At 43.5% G+C, this 18,610-nt stretch overlaps 1 protein-coding gene across 1 annotated transcript in view; it reads right to left on the bottom strand.

The window, feature by feature from the left end:
* Positions 1-14,396, bottom strand: part of LOC139202495 (cadherin-2-like) — a 73,098-nt gene extending 58,702 nt beyond the window's left edge. Inside the window, exons 1-2 of the mRNA XM_070832000.1 lie at positions 14,355-14,396; positions 9,155-9,293 (exon numbers count right to left, since the gene is read on the bottom strand). Coding sequence (XP_070688101.1) covers positions 9,155-9,293; positions 14,355-14,396 — 181 coding nt within the window. The remainder of the gene's footprint in view (positions 1-9,154; positions 9,294-14,354) is intronic.
* Positions 14,397-18,610: the final 4,214 nt, after the last annotated feature.

Genomic DNA, 18,610 nt, shown 5'->3' with positions numbered 1-18,610 from the left:
CACACAAATACAGCACATAAACATAAACACACACACACACACACAGTGAGTCTTTAATCCACACTGTATGGTCAGTCTGTGGTCCACAACTGTCTCCAGCTGGCTTTTCAGTGTCTTTATGAAACTTCCAATGGGTAGAATTGGAAAATGGCCATGAAAATAATGTACATGGCTGGACTGCATATGGTCACTAAAGTGGGGCCAAACTGTAACACAGACAGTCAGTGGTCCAATCCCGTAATAAATGTGCAGGCTTTTCCCTTTTCCTGTCCTGTCTTTTCCTGCCTTTGATGCTAATTCAAAACAACGGTCCCCTTCTCAGCAACTGTTTTAATAAACTTCCATTTCCTTCATCGAGCACGAGAGCTTCCTCAGTCATCGCTGCTCAGGGTCGTGCACCTGGCAGGGATGAGTTCCAAGGGTTTTGTTAGAAGTTTATTTTTTACTCTTCTCACTTAACTAAATACAAAATTGCAAACAAGGTTCAAGGCTTCTGCAGAACATGACATTAGTTCATTACAGTACACCTGAGAACATTTAAATAATAACCATCAAATCATTTGCAAATAATTTACATTTAGCAGTAAAGTCAGGAATTATATTTTGATATTAATATATCTCAGGGACTTCAAAAAGTCACTATTTCTAAATGCTTCAAAAAACACAGATCTAGAATTCATTCTAGAACACTTTTACTACTTGTACCTGTGTGTACTGTCAATAGTGTGTATGCTCACTCAGTCTCCAGCCTCGTCACCTTTGTCTGGAAAACATTCCACTCTTTTTCACTTGATTTGAAAGAGAACTTAAAATGAAGCAAATGACACTTAGTAATAGTAAATGGTCTATTAATGAGTCTATTAATTAGTCAGTATATTATACATTTTACAGAAAGGTTAATTGGTTGAAATAGTCAATGTTAAAATATCATTTGAGGTGATTTCTTTCCTTTAATTTTCTCATAAACTACACAGTAAAATTTCTTCAACATTTCCTTAGTTGTAGTCAAGGGTCTTTCTGAACAGGACTTTTTATAAGTTATTAGTTATTATTGGTAGTGGTAGTATTAACATAATGTGTAATACAATGGTGTCTTTATTTGGTAAATGGCAAATTGAGGAAACAATTGCTGAAATGAGAGCTTTTGGAGTTTTCCACTGCAATCCAAACAGCAACTCACATGACTGCAGGTTCAATTCCAATAAATCCTCCACTGAGGGCAATCTGTTCAGTGTAGACCGTGGGGGATTAGTACATGATAAATGGACTGTAAAGTTCTTTCTAGTCTTTTTGACCCATATTCACAAGTCCAATGCTTTTAGCTCTGCTTTTGGTCTTCACCAGTTCCTGAGGGAAATATCTGGTCTTTTGACTAATAAATACTCTATTATGTTCACCAATTAATTGCTAACTTTGTCTGGTGCTGGGGAGGTGGTATACAGAGGCGTTATCAGAACTGTGTGGTCCAGAAAACCCCAAACAGAGCTACAAGAAGCTAAAAAGCTCCATAGCTCATTATCTGACAGCTTGGCAACATTGATAGTCATCACAAGTTATTAACACTGAAACATCTAGTGTGGCAGGTGGGCACCACAGGCACACTACTGCTCTATTCATCATAACTCATTCTTTCTCCATACTGTATATTTTTCACCAAAGAACTCCTCCCGCACTGCTGCCAGAACACAAAGTACATTTAAGGTTGCTGCTCGATCGAGAATGTCTTTTCTGACATACTGTTTTCACGCAATCACAAAAAATAACACAAACTTTAATGCATGTGTCCATTATTGTGTATGAGTGCAGAGCAGTTTTACCATCGTCCTATTAGACTTGTTCCCACTGCCACCGTTTTCATTCCACATACACATCGACATGTAGGAAGATTTGTTCCGGTCACAGGCATGTAACTACAGAAGCAAACAGACTCCCAGTTTTTCAATTTTCAGCATCAAGAGATCGCCTGAACTGTCTCATTCACTCATGTTATTTGCCTCTGAAACTTTTGATCAAACACATTAACGTGGGACCTTTTAAACTGTGATATTTGTCATTTTTAACTATACACACAAACAAAACATGCAGCGGGCCCCACATTTAGAGCTCACTAGCTGTAACGAAGGCTTGAAAATATACTTGAGTAAAGAGCAGAAGTACAGTTTTAAAAAAGAACATGGAAAGCATCTGTTCTTAAAAACCCATGTGCGTTACTTGGAATGCATTACCACCCAGACCTGAAGCAGATGTTGCCCTCGCATTGTTCACTTCAGCCTAACAGCCTGTGTACCAAAGGAGGTACACGTTAGCTAGTGGTGGTAGACTAGCTAGTAGTGTGCAGGCACAGACTGTGTGTGTGTGTGTGTGTGTGTGTGGACTATGTGTGTTTGTGTGTGGAGCCAGTTTAGCCTTCTCCTCTGACTAATCTCACCGTCTCTTTCCCATCTCTATATGTTCATGGAAACAGCCTCGAGATGAGCTCAAACATTTTCACCTCAGTGCTTTAGCTAAATATCTGCCAACGATTTATAGGCAGCTGTGTCTTAAATTTCCTCCCCTTTCAGCCAGAACACTTTTACAGCACCAACTGAGCTTTCACAGATTAAGGTAGATGGTAAAATGAGCAGTTTTCTCCTCTTCAGGTGGGCAGAAGAAATGTGGTTCATGAGAAGTCTCCAGAAGTTTCATTACAGCTCATCAGACAGCAGCACACAGATGAAACTAAACACTGAGCAACAATTATTACATGAGCTTAATGGCCATGCATCATTGACACTGACTGATCCAACAACACTTTAACATGGAGGAGGTGGAGAACAAACCGCCAATCTTCTGATTGACGGACAACCCGCTCTACCTCTGACAGTGGGAGAGGAGAGGAAGTCATTTTACCATCTGCTTTTAAAAAAATCTGCAAAAGCTCAGAGTTCTGTTACAAATCTGTCTCCAGTCATAGACAACACATTAGCATTTTAAAATATTTTCTGTGAACATAAGGATTCGTCTGGAGGCGGATGGATCTCAGAGGCGAGCTGAGGCTATACACATAAAGGCTAAGTGAGCTGTGCTGCTTCCTCATGAATGGGTCCTAGTTTTGTTCATCATGTGCCTACACATTCCTGCCAATGCTTTCACATTAGTCCACTGATCGCCAGGTGGCAGTGATGCACAAAGATATGAAGCAATGCGTCAACAAAGGCAGTGAAGGAGGGCAACATGAATGTAAACATTGCAGGTTTCAAAATATTCCAAAAATCTGCTTTATGAATAGAATTAAGAAATGCACTGAAGACACATGTCAGACCTGAGGGATCCACACAAGACTGACACCTAAGCAGCTCATTATTGTACATATTATATTATATTATATTATATCATTCATATGTTACTCAGGTGCAACCTTTCAGTCCAGCTAACATCAACTGTGCACGTGGTCTTTCTGCCAGCCCACAGTGGCCTGGAAGCCAGCTGACTGCCAGCACAGCAGCAGGAAGAGACAAAACAAAGAGCCAATGAGACGAAGCCAACATCCTGAACTGAAGTGTGTATAGATGTAGGCTGTAGGAGCCTGAGTTGGCTGGCAGGGCCTACACTACATACAGTGCATATAAGTTTGATTTAAAGGGCTGTTCGGAAACATTTAAAGGCTCGAACCACCGCTTTCTGAAAGTATTACTTGAAGAATGGATGACAGGTCCCTGATGTGTTCAGGTGCTAACACCCCACCCATCACACTACAGTCTTGGTGTTGCCACCCACAACTAGTTACATCCCTAACAGGCAGCCCAAGTGTGGCCATGACCGCTGTTTCATACTGCTTGTGGTTAAAATGCTTGTGGTCACTGACTGTAGGAGTTTTTTCTCGGTGAGAGTGATGATGATGGTGGCAGAGGAGAACATGAATGAGCTCCTGATTGGCTGTGACACACTGACCACTGGCTCCCGATTGGTGTGTGTTGGTGACTGTTGGTGAGTGTTAGTGTGTGTTGGTGTGTGTTGGTGAGTGTTAGTGTGTGTTGGTGTGTGTTGGTGAGTGTTGGTGTGTGTTGGTGAGTGTTGGCGTGTGTTGGCGAGTGTTGGTGTGTGTCGGTGTGTGTTGGTGTGTGTTGGTGAGTGTTGGTGTGTGTTGGTGTGTGTTGGTGAGTGTTGGTGAGTGTTGGTGAGTGTTGGTGTGTGTTGGTGAGTGTTGGTGTGTGTTGGTGACTGTTGGTGTGTGTTGGTGTGTGTTGGTGAGTGTTGGTGAGTGTTGGTGTGTGTTGGTGTGTGTTGGTGTGTGTTGGTGTGTGTTGGTGAGTGTTGGTGAGTGTTGGTGTGTGTTGGTGTGTGTTGGTGAGTGTTGGCGTGTGTTGGCGAGTGTTGGCGAGTGTTGGTGAGTGTTGGTGTGTGTTGGTGAGTGTTGGTGTGTGTTGGTGACTGTTGGTGAGTGTTGGTGTGTGTTGGTGAGTGTTGGAGAGTGTTGGTGTGTGTTGGTGTGTGTTGGTGTGTGTTGGTGAGTGTTGGTGAGTGTTGGAGAGCTGCTGGTCAGTGCTGTTATACACAGCCATGGAATCCCCCATTCTCTGAACACACTGAACACATTCATCTCCCCACACCCTCCCTCTAAACCCCCTCTCTATCTCTGCCTTTCTTTCCCATTTCTTTCTCTTCTCCTGTCATGCAGGGGATTGCCCTACTTTATTCCAGCCTCATATATCACTGTCTCCCCTCGCAGCCGGATTCTCTCTATCTGAATCAGTCCCACTCTGCGTTTTCCATCTCAATTGATTCCTGCTTTTGCCCTTGTTTTGTCTCTCAGGGACTTGTTAACGTCTTGGCAGTGGGATGTTCATTGCTCTTATGCGTTTTCACTTCTGAGTGTAATGTAGTGTTTGTTACTTGAATTTTGTAGTAGAAACCACTCAATTTGTACCACTCTGAGGTATAAATTATTCATCTCATTTTAAGGATGCCTGGATGGATGTATCCTCCTCTGTCCAACACAGTGCTCACTACATCGGTACTTTCACGTTAAAATCTCTTGATAACTACCAGTTAGGTGAATAAACTGATCAGTTTCCAGTTCAACAGCTGACAGACAGGGTTCATTTGCAATCAATGTCCGATCTATCTATCTCTTATGAATCAATCCAAAAGGCTTTAAGACAGTACTTAGAAAAACAGACTGGATCATATGACCATCAGGCTACTTCCTGTTTCCTCCTACTGTCTGTTTCTATCAGTCTGGCCTGGTCTCTGCTGCTGATTTCCACCTCTAACCTCCTTTCCATCGCGACCGAACCCCCGGGCACTCAGACTGACAGACAGACAGTCTGTCTGTCAGTCTGTCTGCTTATAATCATGTCTCTGCCCTCCATCTTCTCATGTATAATTCAGTCTTCCTCTGCTCTCAATTAAATAATTAACAGCACCCAGAGCCATCAGATTGTAACCCAGCAAAGATACCCTGCACTGGTCCTCAAATGATCTTCAAACAGCTCATCAAGTCCCTTACATCCTGTTTCCAACACAGCAAAACCATCTGAATCCATCATCCAGTCAGGTCTCTGAGGATGAGTGATTATGGAGAGGAGAAGAAAACACTATTTCAAAGCTTCTAGCTTACAAAAAAACAATGAGAATAAAAAGCTAGTTTTGTGAACTAATCATGATGCTGGTGGTCTGTCTATAGCTAGGTTATGGTCAAGTTCAACATTAGTCTGCCATTGCAACTATTAAGAAGAATGACATTTGAAATATAATATTCATCAGTTACAGCTCATGGTGCATACTGGCATCGACATGTCCTGTACACTGCAGCCTACACACTGTATTGCACATAGTGTATGTTGTTACTTTGCTATACTAACATGAGGACTTAAGGGCTAAATGCTAACTGAATAACTGTAAGGTTATTTTGAGAAAGGCTAATGCAGAACAAAAATGTGATGTGGTGGGTGCTAAATTGCTGCTAAATGTGAGAAGTCAATCAACCCTGACACAGCATCCTGTTTTTATTCAGAATATTGCCAATTATTGCAGGAGTGTCAACTCGAAAAGGTCTTATGGAGATCATAAAGACGACAACAGGACGCATTACTTCCCAGGAAAGCCCATCATGAGTCTTAGACAGGGGTGAGGAACAGTTTGATTTGAGGAGGTTCTAATGGTGAAGAGTACAAGATGACCAACTGTCTTCATCTTTCAGCAGCCTGGCTGCAAATGATGGAGTAATTAGTATTTGTTACACTCTGCAAACAACACGCTTCTAACCCCCTTCACCTACACACTCACTCACACACACGCCACTGAAACACTTGTTTCTAGAGCTGCTCCGTCAGCTTCACTCACAGTTGGCTTGTTACACTTCACAGAGCCCATACAAGTCCACTGAAGCACATCAACATGTGATCACACACTCACACACACATTCTTAGCTCGGAATTATTGGAGGGATTTTGCCTGTTTGGCTACTCAGCTGTGTTTCACAAATTCCCTCAGAAAACACAAAGCGACTTCATTCTGGCAAAGAAAGTCAGGCCTGTATTTCTTCAGGTTCATATGGTCTGATATATCAAGGTAGATGTTTCTACAGTCCAGGTAACCTTCCAGGCCCAAAGCCCTGACACTACTCTCATCAGAGCACAACGAAGCACAACTATCTGTGTTGTGGTCAGTCTACTGCCACTGTCACACTCAAACACAGTTCCTTTAATATCAATAATAATAATATCAAAAGACAGAATACTCTTAAAAGTGACATGCAGATGCAGAAACATCAAAGGGTCTGAGCCACGGATGGATTAGAAGACCTGGATACTGGAGCCCAAGGCGGCGCCTATTCAGTCCAATAAGAATTAGTCGCCTGACACATACATCAGAAAGGTTTCTAGATTACCTCTGGGGTATGGTGAAAGGCTTGTATCACGTCACGCGGTGATGTCATTCAGAGAAAAAAAATTACAAAGATTAAACATCCATAGTGGCTAGCATGGTGGTGCGGTCGTCAGCACTACTGCCTCAGAGCAAGAAGGCTCTGGGGGCCCTTAAGGATAAGCAGTATAGATAGTGAATGAATAAATGTCCATGGACTAAACATATACAATACAAAGTGTGATATGTGACATGTTAACTGCTGGAGGGGTCCCGTCAGCAGGTTTACAGAGGGCTCTTTTACAGCCGTGCTCTGAGGGGAAAATGCTTTTTGGTCTGCAAGAGATTTTTGTTGCAATTCTGCGAGCGGCCACCTGGAAACATTAGAAACGAGGCTGAGCGGCAGTCTGGTAACACTGCAGTTTTCTTCATCCTACGAACACAATGGAGAATTTAAAAAGAAAAAAGGCCCCAGAGTCAATCAAACCCAAAGGTTTGGTTTAAAACAAACAGAGGTATCCGAGGCAGCATCGGGTTTCTGTTGGCCTTGCATACTATGTCAATGATACTGATCACTCTGAGCCCTCTGACAAAGCGTAGAGAAATATCACGCTGATTGATCCTGCAGCAGGTTGCGTAACCCATAGCAACATAATAATGCAGACGAGAGTGTGACCTCTATGGGTTTCTGAAGACTTATATTGAAAATGAAAAGAAAAGCAACATTTTGGGCCACATAAATACAGAATATTCTTGATTTCACACAGACAGTAATACTGCACTCATCTGTGGTGCAGTGGTTAGCACTGTTGCCTCATAGTAAGAAGGTTTGAGTGGAGTTTGCATGTTTTCCTCTAGTGTGGGTCCTCTCCAGGTACTCCGGCTTCCTCCCACAGGTTAGTGCAGGTTAATTGGCTCTAACCTGCCTGCAGGTGTGAGTGTGAATGGTTGTCTGTCTCTATGTGTCTGTGATTGACTGGCGACCAGTCCAGGGTGCACCCTGCCACTCACACAAAGTCAGCTGGGACCCCGTGACCCTGACGGGTAAGCGGCACAGCTGATGGATGGATGGATAACACATTCTTTTTCTAACACATGAAAAGTTGAATTCATAAGCAATAAAAGACACCTGCTAAGGTCAACACACTCAGGGGCTGAATGGCCAACCTTATGGTGGCTAATCCAAGCTATGCTAGCTAATGTTAGACAGCTTTAGATGAATACTGAAAGTAAGTGTACGTGTCATTACTGAGACAGGTGGCTGACTTGATGACTCTTGAACACACAGTGACACCCCGCTGGTGCTGAAGAAGCCCACAGCTCTGCTAGGTGGTTTAACTTCGGATACACTAGTGCTTCTTTAATTCTGTCTCACCATCTGACCACTTGTATCTGTAGCCTGTCTCACTGCATAGTCCTGTCTCACTTATGTTGCATTTCAACATCTCAGCGATGACTTTGGTGAGCACAATGCTTTCATAGCATAAAATAAAAAACAAGCGGTAATAAAGTGGAGTCGTTCTTTAAGAACATTACTCTTGTAAAGATAGCATGTTCTCCATGCTGGAGGAAACTAACAGGTGAGTGCTGAGATACATTTGGGGGGACTGATTCTTATATCTTCTTGCATTTCAAGCATATGGGCCAGGTAAGCGTTGTGGTGGGGAGTCTATAGTTCTTCATGTTGGCATTCCAGCCAAGGCACTGCTATTAGCAATGAATAATCACTACCATTCCCCCAACACACTGTTGAGAATGCATAATACATTCCCATTTACTTATTTTCCATTATCAAAATATTAATTTTACTTACATAAAAAGGGACAGAATAGGCTAGTCCTCCTGGTATTACACAAAAAAGTGTAATACCATCATATAATATTGGCGGTAGGTCAAGTCGCTCACACCCTGGATGACATTCCCAAACAATTGTGCACTAGTGATAAACACTGTGATCGTTCTGTAAAAGCATCGATCAATGTTGTCGCCCTCCTATCTTGGAGGTGTTGCATGTTGGATGCTGGTCTCAGTGCTATTTCACACTGTCTAGTGTCCTCCCATATTTAAACAATAGTACTGTGAACAGCACAGACTGGACCACATTCTTCTCCAACTCAGTCAGCAAAGGTCAGTCCTCTTCAAGCTCCATTATGGTTCAAATATCAGCAGGACTCTTCAACAACCCCCACCCAGCAGCAGGGGATTATTACTGCCGCTGTCCCCCTTCCAAGCCTGTGTGTGTGTGTGTGTGTGTGTGTGTGTGTGTGTGTGTGTGTGCGTGCGTGCGTGCGCGTGTGTGTGCACTGACCGTTGAAGACAGCCTGTCCCTTTGCCAGCTCTTGGTCCGTTTCGATGATGTATTCCCTCTGAGTAAAGCCCCTTACGCATGGCAACGACCCCTGCTTGCCTGACAACGAATGCTCAGCTTCTCCACCCAGAACAACAACCTGGAGAAGGAAAGAATGAAAGGGAATAAAACAAATATTCAGATATTTTCATGAATCTTCGATGATATCTTGGTGTCCTCACAACCTCTTGGCTCTGATGTTTCTGTGAATATTTTAATGACTTTCCCTCTGACTGTGAACTGGCTGACACTGACATGGTTCTCTGCCATCAGGCTGAATATAAACATAAAACAACAGAACAAGTGGAGAAGCAATTAGCACACCAGTCATCTAGTTTTCAACATTTTCTTAATGGGGTTTGTTGTCCAAATTTGCAACAAAATGCTGCGCAAAATAGAAAATAAAATCCAGTTCAGCACCAGTCCAAAGCAGGAGTCCATTATTAATCACCACAAGGAGCAGCAGACAACTGGGTCAATTAATTTTGATGATAATTAGTGTCTAGACTTTTGTCTCTCCTGTTGTTTGAACCCAGGCCTGACATGAACCCCCCCCCCCTTCTTCTGTCCCACACACACACACACATTTCCCGCTCCTCGCCATAAAAGCATCTGTTGTAGTTTGTTAGAGCGTGGGAATGCGTGTGTGTGTATGTGTGGGGGCGCTCTTGTGTGATTAAACTAATGATGCCAAGTGGGGTGCTGTGATTTGCTTCCACTTAACCCAAAAACTTTAAACCCTCACGTCCTTGCTGACCATACTGACGTGTTTGGAGGTGGGAGGAGGGTGGGGTCGGCTTTCATCTCTTACCTATTAGCATAAGAAGGAAGTAAACACACATAGCAAGACTCTGGTATGACGCTGTATTTCTGCATAATGCTTCAGTGGTGACAGTTAGAGAGTGACAGAGATACTGTGGACAGACAATTCCCCACATCCATGATGATCATCAAAGTGCTAGACCAACCAACAGCCCAAACTGTCAGTCAAGACAGCAAAAAGAAACTATATACTAAATACTAATCAGCCAATGATTATTTCAGCCAATGAACATAATTGAAATTCCAATGATAACATTGGTTTCCTAAAATAAAACCAATATGATTCATTGATGTGATTATTAAAAACTGGTACTCTGAATTTGTTTTATTGTTTGATAGACAGCGGTCAGCTCTGGTTAGCTAATATGACGGGTTCCAATGAGAAACAGTAGCTATAGCAGCGATAACACCAGCATGGAGAACCAGTCATTAGCCACATCGGCGAGGATTCCTGTGTGTGACTTTCCTGAACCAGAAGCTCTGGGTTAACGGTGCAGAACTTCAGGCACAGACTGACGCTTACAACTCAGATGATTTTGAGGAGTGCTGGCACTTGAAAATACAGGGAGAAGTGGCGCCTAACCACTAAGGGTCCAACACCAGGAGCATGTGGTCTAAGAACCATCAGAGACTACAAAAGGAAAAACCAGCAGTGCTTTGATAACCTCTGCATCTCTCCCAGATGGACTCTGAACACCCAGCTGAGGAGGTGCAAAAGGCCCAGGACCCCTGCCCATTGGCAATATCCAGGGCCGACATGTGTAGATCCTCCAAAAGGAGTGGGGGTACCTTGACCTGATGGCATCCCTGGATGAGCCCTCAAGGGGTGTTCAATCAACCAGCAGATGTCTTCACATCTCATAGCTCCAGTCTGTAGCCCCCATATTTCAAGAGGTCCATCATTGTCCCCGTTCCTAAACAGACCAAAATCCTGTAGCTGAATGACTGAATGACCCAGTAGCACTCACCTCCACCTTCATCTATTGCATCAAGCAAAACCTTCCTCACCTCCTCCCTCCCTGACTCACTGGACCCATGCCAGTGCACTTCAGTGCATACAGGCCAAACAAATCTACAGAGGATACCATGGCCCGAGCCTTCAATACTGCCCTCCGGTCCACCCCTCAGGACCGCAGGCTCAGCCTTCTCCTGTACTCCCTGTTCATGCACACCTGCGTGGCCCCTCACGGCCCCAACAACATCATTAAGCCTGCTGATGACACGACCGTCAGCAGTCTCATCACTAGCAATGATGACATGGCCTACAGAGAGAAAGTAAGTGCCCTGCCATCTTGTTGCCAGGACAACAACCTTCATCCCAGTATCAGCAAAATAAAGGAGCTGATTGTGGACTACAGGACGCCACAGGGACGACGCGCCCTCCATCTCCACCAATGGGACTACGGTGGAGAGTCAGCAGCTTTAGGTTCCTGAGGGTTCACATCAACAAGGGCCTGATTTGAACTCACCACACAGACGCCATCGCAAAGCCAGCATTTCAGGTCATAAATCTTAGATTATGTGTCCCATTCTAATCAGAACTTTTTTCCACTGGTGACTCTTAATACTCAATGTTTTATTCTATCTGTACAAGCACTGTGAGAGGGAGCCTGAAATTCAAGAATTCCATTGCCAACTACTTCTTTCTGTGATGTTGTGCACATGCCAATAAAAACACTTGTAGAGAGAAGTAGCCTGTGTGTGTCCAACACCATCAAAAATATATTAACTATTGTCATAGTTTGTCACTGTTACCATATTGCTAATCATTAGCCTTATTCCTATTGTCAGTAGTATAGTTCAACCTCTCTCCCCCCAACCTCCACCCAAGACCGGCTCCGACAGAAAGCCCCCTCCCCTCCGAGCCTGGTTCTGTTCCAGGTTTCTTCCTGTTAAAGGGGAGTTCTTCCTGCCACTGTTTCCTAATCTAATATCTGATGCTGCTCATGTGGGGATTCTTGAATCCTTAATGTTGAATTCCTGAATCGTTGGGTCTCTCTCTAATTAAAGAGTTTGGTCTAGACCTGCTCTTTATGGAAAGAGTCTTGAGATAACGCTGTTATGAATTGGCGCTATATAAATAAAGATTGATATATTGATATACAGAAAGACTCGAATTGATTGATTGATCAAAAGGCCCCTTTACTGGTGCAATGTTTGAAAAAGTATTGCTGTTGCTGATTGTAACATCACTGTGTTTGAAAATCCCATTCACATTAGTGTAAAAACTCACAGTACATGACTGAGGTGTAAACAAGCAGCGTCACTCACAAGAAACTGCATCAATAAAGGACTGAATCAGAGTTATTGATCGGCTACACAGTAACAGGTGTTAGGGTCTAGTCAGGATCATGAATAGAGACACCCGTTTGATTTAATGTAGGCGGGATGATAAAAAACCATCTGTTTGAACAGCTGTCACTGAGTCGGACACTGGAGCTCTAAATTCTTCTGCCTGATCAGAGCCTTTGAGAAGTCAGCTTAAACATGACGTACTGTAGCTACATAACAGTGAGCTGTCTGACGTTCTTCTTCACCAGGTTCTGTGTAAAACCATCCACCACCTCTCAGTACTCTGCATCATATCCAGTCCAGAACTGGATTGGGCTGAAAGCTAATTCTGCCCTCAGAGCTCCAGCATGCTGGTGCGCTCCTCCTCCAGATACTGAACATAAAAACAACTCCTCGTGTTCATTTGTTTTCTACCTCCCAGTGTGTGTGTGTGCATCTCACTGCTGGCATAGTTCAGAACCTCCTCTAATCAAATGTAATCCCATGAGACACCTCTGTTAAACAATGCTTGAAATGTAGCACAGCTCCTGCACGGCATACATAAGAATATTATCTATGATGCGGGCAAAAAGTAAAAAACACGTGAGCATCTGCGCCAGCTATCAGTCTCACCTGTCTGTTGGTTAAACGTCTTCTCTCTTCTGGCATGCAGGATGGGAGTAAAATGTCTGGCTAAAAAGTCAGTCCAGTGAAATAAACAGCAAAATAAATCTGCATTAATATCACTATAAAGAACGGGATTCACTAGCGGCACACCCCCCCAGGCTAAAAAGGTCTGATCAAGAAGGGGGCACAGAATTTTGAGTCACTTTAAAATGTGTGACCCAGTTGGTGAATCAAAGCTCTTCCCCTTGATTGAGTTAATGGCTTGGGGGGAACAGAGCCATTATTATCTCTACAAACTTCCCAGTGCTGTTGACTGACCTACCAGTAATCCATTCCACGGTTATGTATTGATAACATTCAAACATCCCATAACCGCATACAATAAGACACAATGCAGGTGCCTTCAGGAATGAATAGAAAGTGTGTGATCAAAGTCTTTATGAAAAGCTTAAATTCGTAGAGGACTAATGTAAACCCTGACGGTGCCGACCCTGCTGTTTAGGAGCCATGGCATTGAGTTTATTTAAGGACCTGACCTTTGACCCTTTGGCAAAGCACTGTCCTCTCTACTGGCTTGTCCACATAGTGTGGATCACCTTTTCCCTGTTTTATTAAATGAATTCTCAAGCGTTTTCAGTGTGTTCAGTGTGCAGCCTACTGCTCATGTGACTTCAGTACCTGGTAAAACCTACACTCAGGACCATGGTCCTCCGCAACGGTCTGTGAGTCTGCTTGATCTCGCACACAAAACCTGCACGCCAAACCCTATTCAAAAATCAGGCTATTCTACTAGCTTCGCGCCAAACCACCAGGTGACATGGTCTGAACACACCACGATCACTTCCACAAGAGGTTCATGTTCCCACGATGCACCCGGGCCAAGAGCCAATACTGAAACATAGCCGACGGTTGGCAACATGGCACAGGACGACATGATGCCAAACAGACACAACTCAAAAGGCCCTAAACCTTCCTCTTCCACCTCAGCAGGTTCAAAGGGAGCACGTTAAAGGGGAATCTTTTGCCACCTGCCTGTCAGTCAGGCTGAGCTGCATTACAGCTGAAGTCTGAGCAGGAAGCGACATGAATGGATGCTGAGATGCTGAAACAAGCGACAGCGGCAGGATGGAGGATGTTAACACACACACACACACTGATATATATTCATGCACTATCTGTAATAATCAGAGGAACCACCAGGCTGCGGTTCTCTGGTTGCTGAGATGAATGAGCTGGTCTGGGATCAGCACCATTCTGAACACAGGCTGCTCTCGGCCCGTCTCTAGCAGAGAACTGAAGGAATACCGCAGCCAAAGAAGATGGATCTGAACCGCTCCCTTCTACAGAGAGGCTGCTCTCCTCCTCTCCTCCTCTCTCCTCCTCTCTCCCTCTCTCAGCTGCAGCCAGTCCAGCCGACGGACTCGGTGTAGAAATATTTTACCTGCACAGCCGCCATCAGCATCCAAATCCCCCAAAGAATCATTTTCTTGTGGAATATTTCCTCCTCCCAGAACAGACAGAGTCCGTCGCTCGGAGCTGAACGTCAGATTGTTTAGTTCCCGGTGAACCCCGGCGGCATGAGGCAGCCTTCCTCCCTCCGCCTGCCCTCCTCCGTGTCTGTGTGTCTGCCCGGCTCAGCGGCACTCCAGCCCGCCTCGGACTGACTGAGCGCCGGCCCCTCGGAGCCTCAGTGCCGCCCTCTACCGGTCATCAGGGACACCGTCAGCTCACGGACGGACGCGGGTGATTTTGAGCCCGGGTGGCGTCGCCCTGATGGTCAGGGTTACTGCGGACTCATGGCCTGGTCCACAGAAGGTGGGAAAACGATGTGACCGCCGGTGTGGACGGGTCATATCAGTGGGAGGAAGCCTGGTGGAGATGGCTGTTATAGGCTGGGACACATGTCAATCAAGGGACACGGCTCTGTATTTAAAGGGACATCCCACCGATTTTACAAATTAACATCTGTGATTTTATTATTATGGTTATTGATGTACAGCTGAATATGGTCAACTGTGGCTCAGGAGGAGCTTTCTACAGTCTGAGAAGGGCCCTGATCATCTATGTCAAGTTACTTCATTTTTATATAGCGTTCTGTGATTTTGTTATGTTGTTTTATTAAGGTTAAAGTATATAATATACAAAGTATATTTACATGTTTTGTGGTCAACGTAAATGTATATTTAAAATGTACTTTTTTAAGTGTACTTCAAAATAGATGTTCAACTTCAAAGTATGAAAAATAAAAATACTGATAGTGTACTAAGTATAGTAAGTATATTTTGATAGTGTCATGGCTGGCTCCTAGGCCACAACAAAGGAAGAGGTGCAAAAAGCTCCACTGCAAGCAACAACCATTTTATTTACAGAAAACAAAGAGCATGTATGGCTGGATGTGCAAAGAGAGAGAGATCTGGTTCTCCAGGCCGGCCTATATACCCTGGTGCACTGGCCAGGTGTGCCAGGTTAGCTGATTGCCTGCTCCGCCCAGCCAGGGACCTGCAAAACAAAAGCCAGAAAGAGAGAAACGGCCCAGGCTCTAGGGCTGTAACAATAGAACATAAGCACAGCTTTGAAGAGTATACTCAATTGAAAAAACATCAAGTAATTTAATGTATTTATGAAAAGTATACTTATTTTTCAAGTCCTTTGTAATACTGGATTGGAAATATTTATAATGGTTATCTACTGTAGTTGTGAAGAGTATAATTATTTTCAAGTCCTTTGTAATAAACTATTAGTATGCTTTATTTAAGTGTACTTATGATATGAAGTGTATTTAAGTATACTTCCAACCAGTGCACAATAATGTTAGCTCATTTTAAGCTGTTCTTCAGTGTACTTTGAAAAAGTATACTATGTTGCAAATACTCACATTGGCAATTTAGTGTACAAGTGAAACTCATTTCACTAAGTGTATTGTAGTCTACTTAAATTAAGAATAGGTAATGCTAAATTAGTTTTAAGTTGCTTAAATTCACTTCAAACGCATGTACTTCATCTCAAATACTTATACTTGTGTTTCAGTATATGTATATGTTCAATCATCTGATGCTGCTCATGTGGGGATTCTTGAATCCTTAATGTTGAATTCCTGAATCGTTGAGTCTCTCTCTAATTAAAGAGTTTGGTCTAGACCTGCTCTTTATGGAAAGCGTCTTGAGATAACGCTGATATGAATTGGCGCTATATAAATAAAGATTGATTGATTGATGTTGGGACCTCAGCACATGGGAGAACAAAGAAAGGTATACATGTAAATTCCAAAGCCTGAAACAAAGAAACCAAAACTCCACCGGATGTTCCAAACCTCAGGTAAGTGGAGGTTTGGTTGGGATTCAAATCCTGGGGTCTGATTGGAAGAAGCCCACCGGGGTCCAGGAAGAACCCAGCGATGCGGCCATGACGTCACTAAGAATACAAAACCAGCACGTGACGAAGCAGACCGCCTTTCCACTGCAACGCAAGTTGCTACAGGAGGTGTTCTCTGATCAGACGTCCATACCCCTTTAAACCTAGGTAACAGCCTCCCCCACACCCTGGTTGCGATAGTCAGTGCTCGGATTCAAGCCTGCCTATTCACTTTATAAATGTAAGATAGTGTATAAATGTTAACATTTTAAGGGAACTCCTTTGAGATTGAATTTGCTTGTTTAGTTGTAAGTCCCTGATTCCAGGGTGGTGCCCTGAAATTATTAATTTCATTAATAATATGATTAATATTAAGTGTTTTGAAGTTATTAATAATCAATTTTATCCTACTGCTAATACCCAAACCTGCTCCTGACAGTGCCCAGCATGTAATAAGGGTACTTATACTGCATACTTGGAAATCATATTATTAGTAGCCTACATGCACTTCAATCTTTCAAAATGTTATTTTGGTACATCTGAATACCACATAGAAGTACACTACTCACAAAAAGTTAGGGATATTCAGCTTTCAGGTGAAATTTCAGGATGAACCACCACCAATACATTTCCTGGTTCAGTTAGAATTGGTATTTTAACAGTCCTCCTCATCATGCTATTCACATTCTGACATCATGAGACCAAGACGACACCTAACTATTGATCAGCAGCACCTCAACACTGGAGGCTTCAAACAGGTCCTCAGACAGAAGTGTCCACTGAGCTTAGAGGGTCACAGAGTGTCATCAGCAGGTTGCAACAGAGATACAGAGACTGGAAGAGTCACAGAAAGGAGAGGAGTGGACATCCTTTGGCCACATCCCAATTTTACGTTTACCCTCGTTTTACCCTCCACTGTTGTTAGATTTTCTTTCAATAAATTGTTTAAGATGAAGAAACTACCATTGCATGCTGATACTTAAATGTCCTACTTTCATTACTACTTCTCTCTGGTTTAACAATTAAGCCAGACTCTAGAAATGTTTTGTTACAACCTGATTGAAAGAGTTGCTTCTATCCTAGCTATGTGCATTTGCTAATGCTAGCTTGCTATGCAGCATTAGCTAGCTAGCTAATGTAAGGTTGGAGCATAGACTGTATAAAAGAAGTGGACGTAGCCACTGTGACGTCACCCACTGGTTTATGGACTGCCGCTTTGAAGCGTCATGTTTGACATTTTGGTGCTTTTTGTTATAATAAGTCAGCGCATGTTTTTAGACCCCCAGGAGGGTCCAGGGAAGAGAGAGAGAGAGCAGTTGGGAAGCTCTGCTTATGTTGCGGGGTCATGTGTCACACATTGATCAATGGTGGCCTGGAAGCTGGGTCCAGGGGTGCATTTAGCACAAAGGTGTGAAGACCTACAGACTCTGTGAAATGAAATTCAGAGAAGGAGCCCTTTGTTCAAAGGACAAGAAACATGGAGTCTCAACAGCAAATTCCTGGGCGTGCACTGAAATGATGACCTGTTCTCAATCAACAACAACACAACCGTCATCAACAAGGCACTACAGCATTTCCACCTCCTCTGTAGACTGAAGACAGTGGGCCTTCCCACTCCAGCTCCAGCTCAGATGAGAAACTGAAACTGAACATTAGATAGATAGATAGATAGATAGATAGATAGATAGATAGATAGATAGATAGATAGATAGATAGACTTTATTGTCTGCCCCAGACGGTGACAGAAATTCTCCTTTGACAAGGCTCTAACAATAAAAACAACGCATATCACACACACATATGACAAATGAAATGTTAAAAGCAAACAGCAGCCAATACATGCCAAATGTATGTAATGTTCAGTGTCTTATTTCATGTTGTTCAGGGTGGTTATTGTTTGTTTTTGCGGGCCAGTGGGACTTTGTAACGTCTGCCTGATGGAAGTAGCTGGAAGGAGTGATGGAGGGGGTGAGAGGGGTCCTCTGTGATCAGGGTGGCTTTCCTGATCACAGAGCGGTTGTACAGTTTGGAGACATGAGTTTGTGGTGAACCAATGATTTTGCTGGCTTGCTTAACAATACGGGAGACTTTTGTTTTGTGTTTAGTGGAGAGCGAGCTGTACCAGGATGCAATATTGAATGTGAGGATGGATTCAATGAGTGAGGTGTAGACCAGGGTTAAAATGCCTCTGCTGACATTAAAAGTCCTCAGTTTCCTCAGCAGGTGGAGGCGCTGTTGTGCTTTTTTGTACACAGAGTCTGCATGATTTGCAAATGACAAGTTGGTGTCGATGTCACTTCCCAGGTATTTAAAAATTTCTACCTGCTCGACAGACTGACCCTGGAT

The sequence above is a fragment of the Pempheris klunzingeri genome, chromosome 6 (genome assembly GCF_042242105.1).
Source record: "Pempheris klunzingeri isolate RE-2024b chromosome 6, fPemKlu1.hap1, whole genome shotgun sequence".
NCBI lineage: Eukaryota > Metazoa > Chordata > Actinopteri > Acropomatiformes > Pempheridae > Pempheris > Pempheris klunzingeri.
This window is presented reverse-complemented; position numbering and strand designations above follow the sequence as displayed.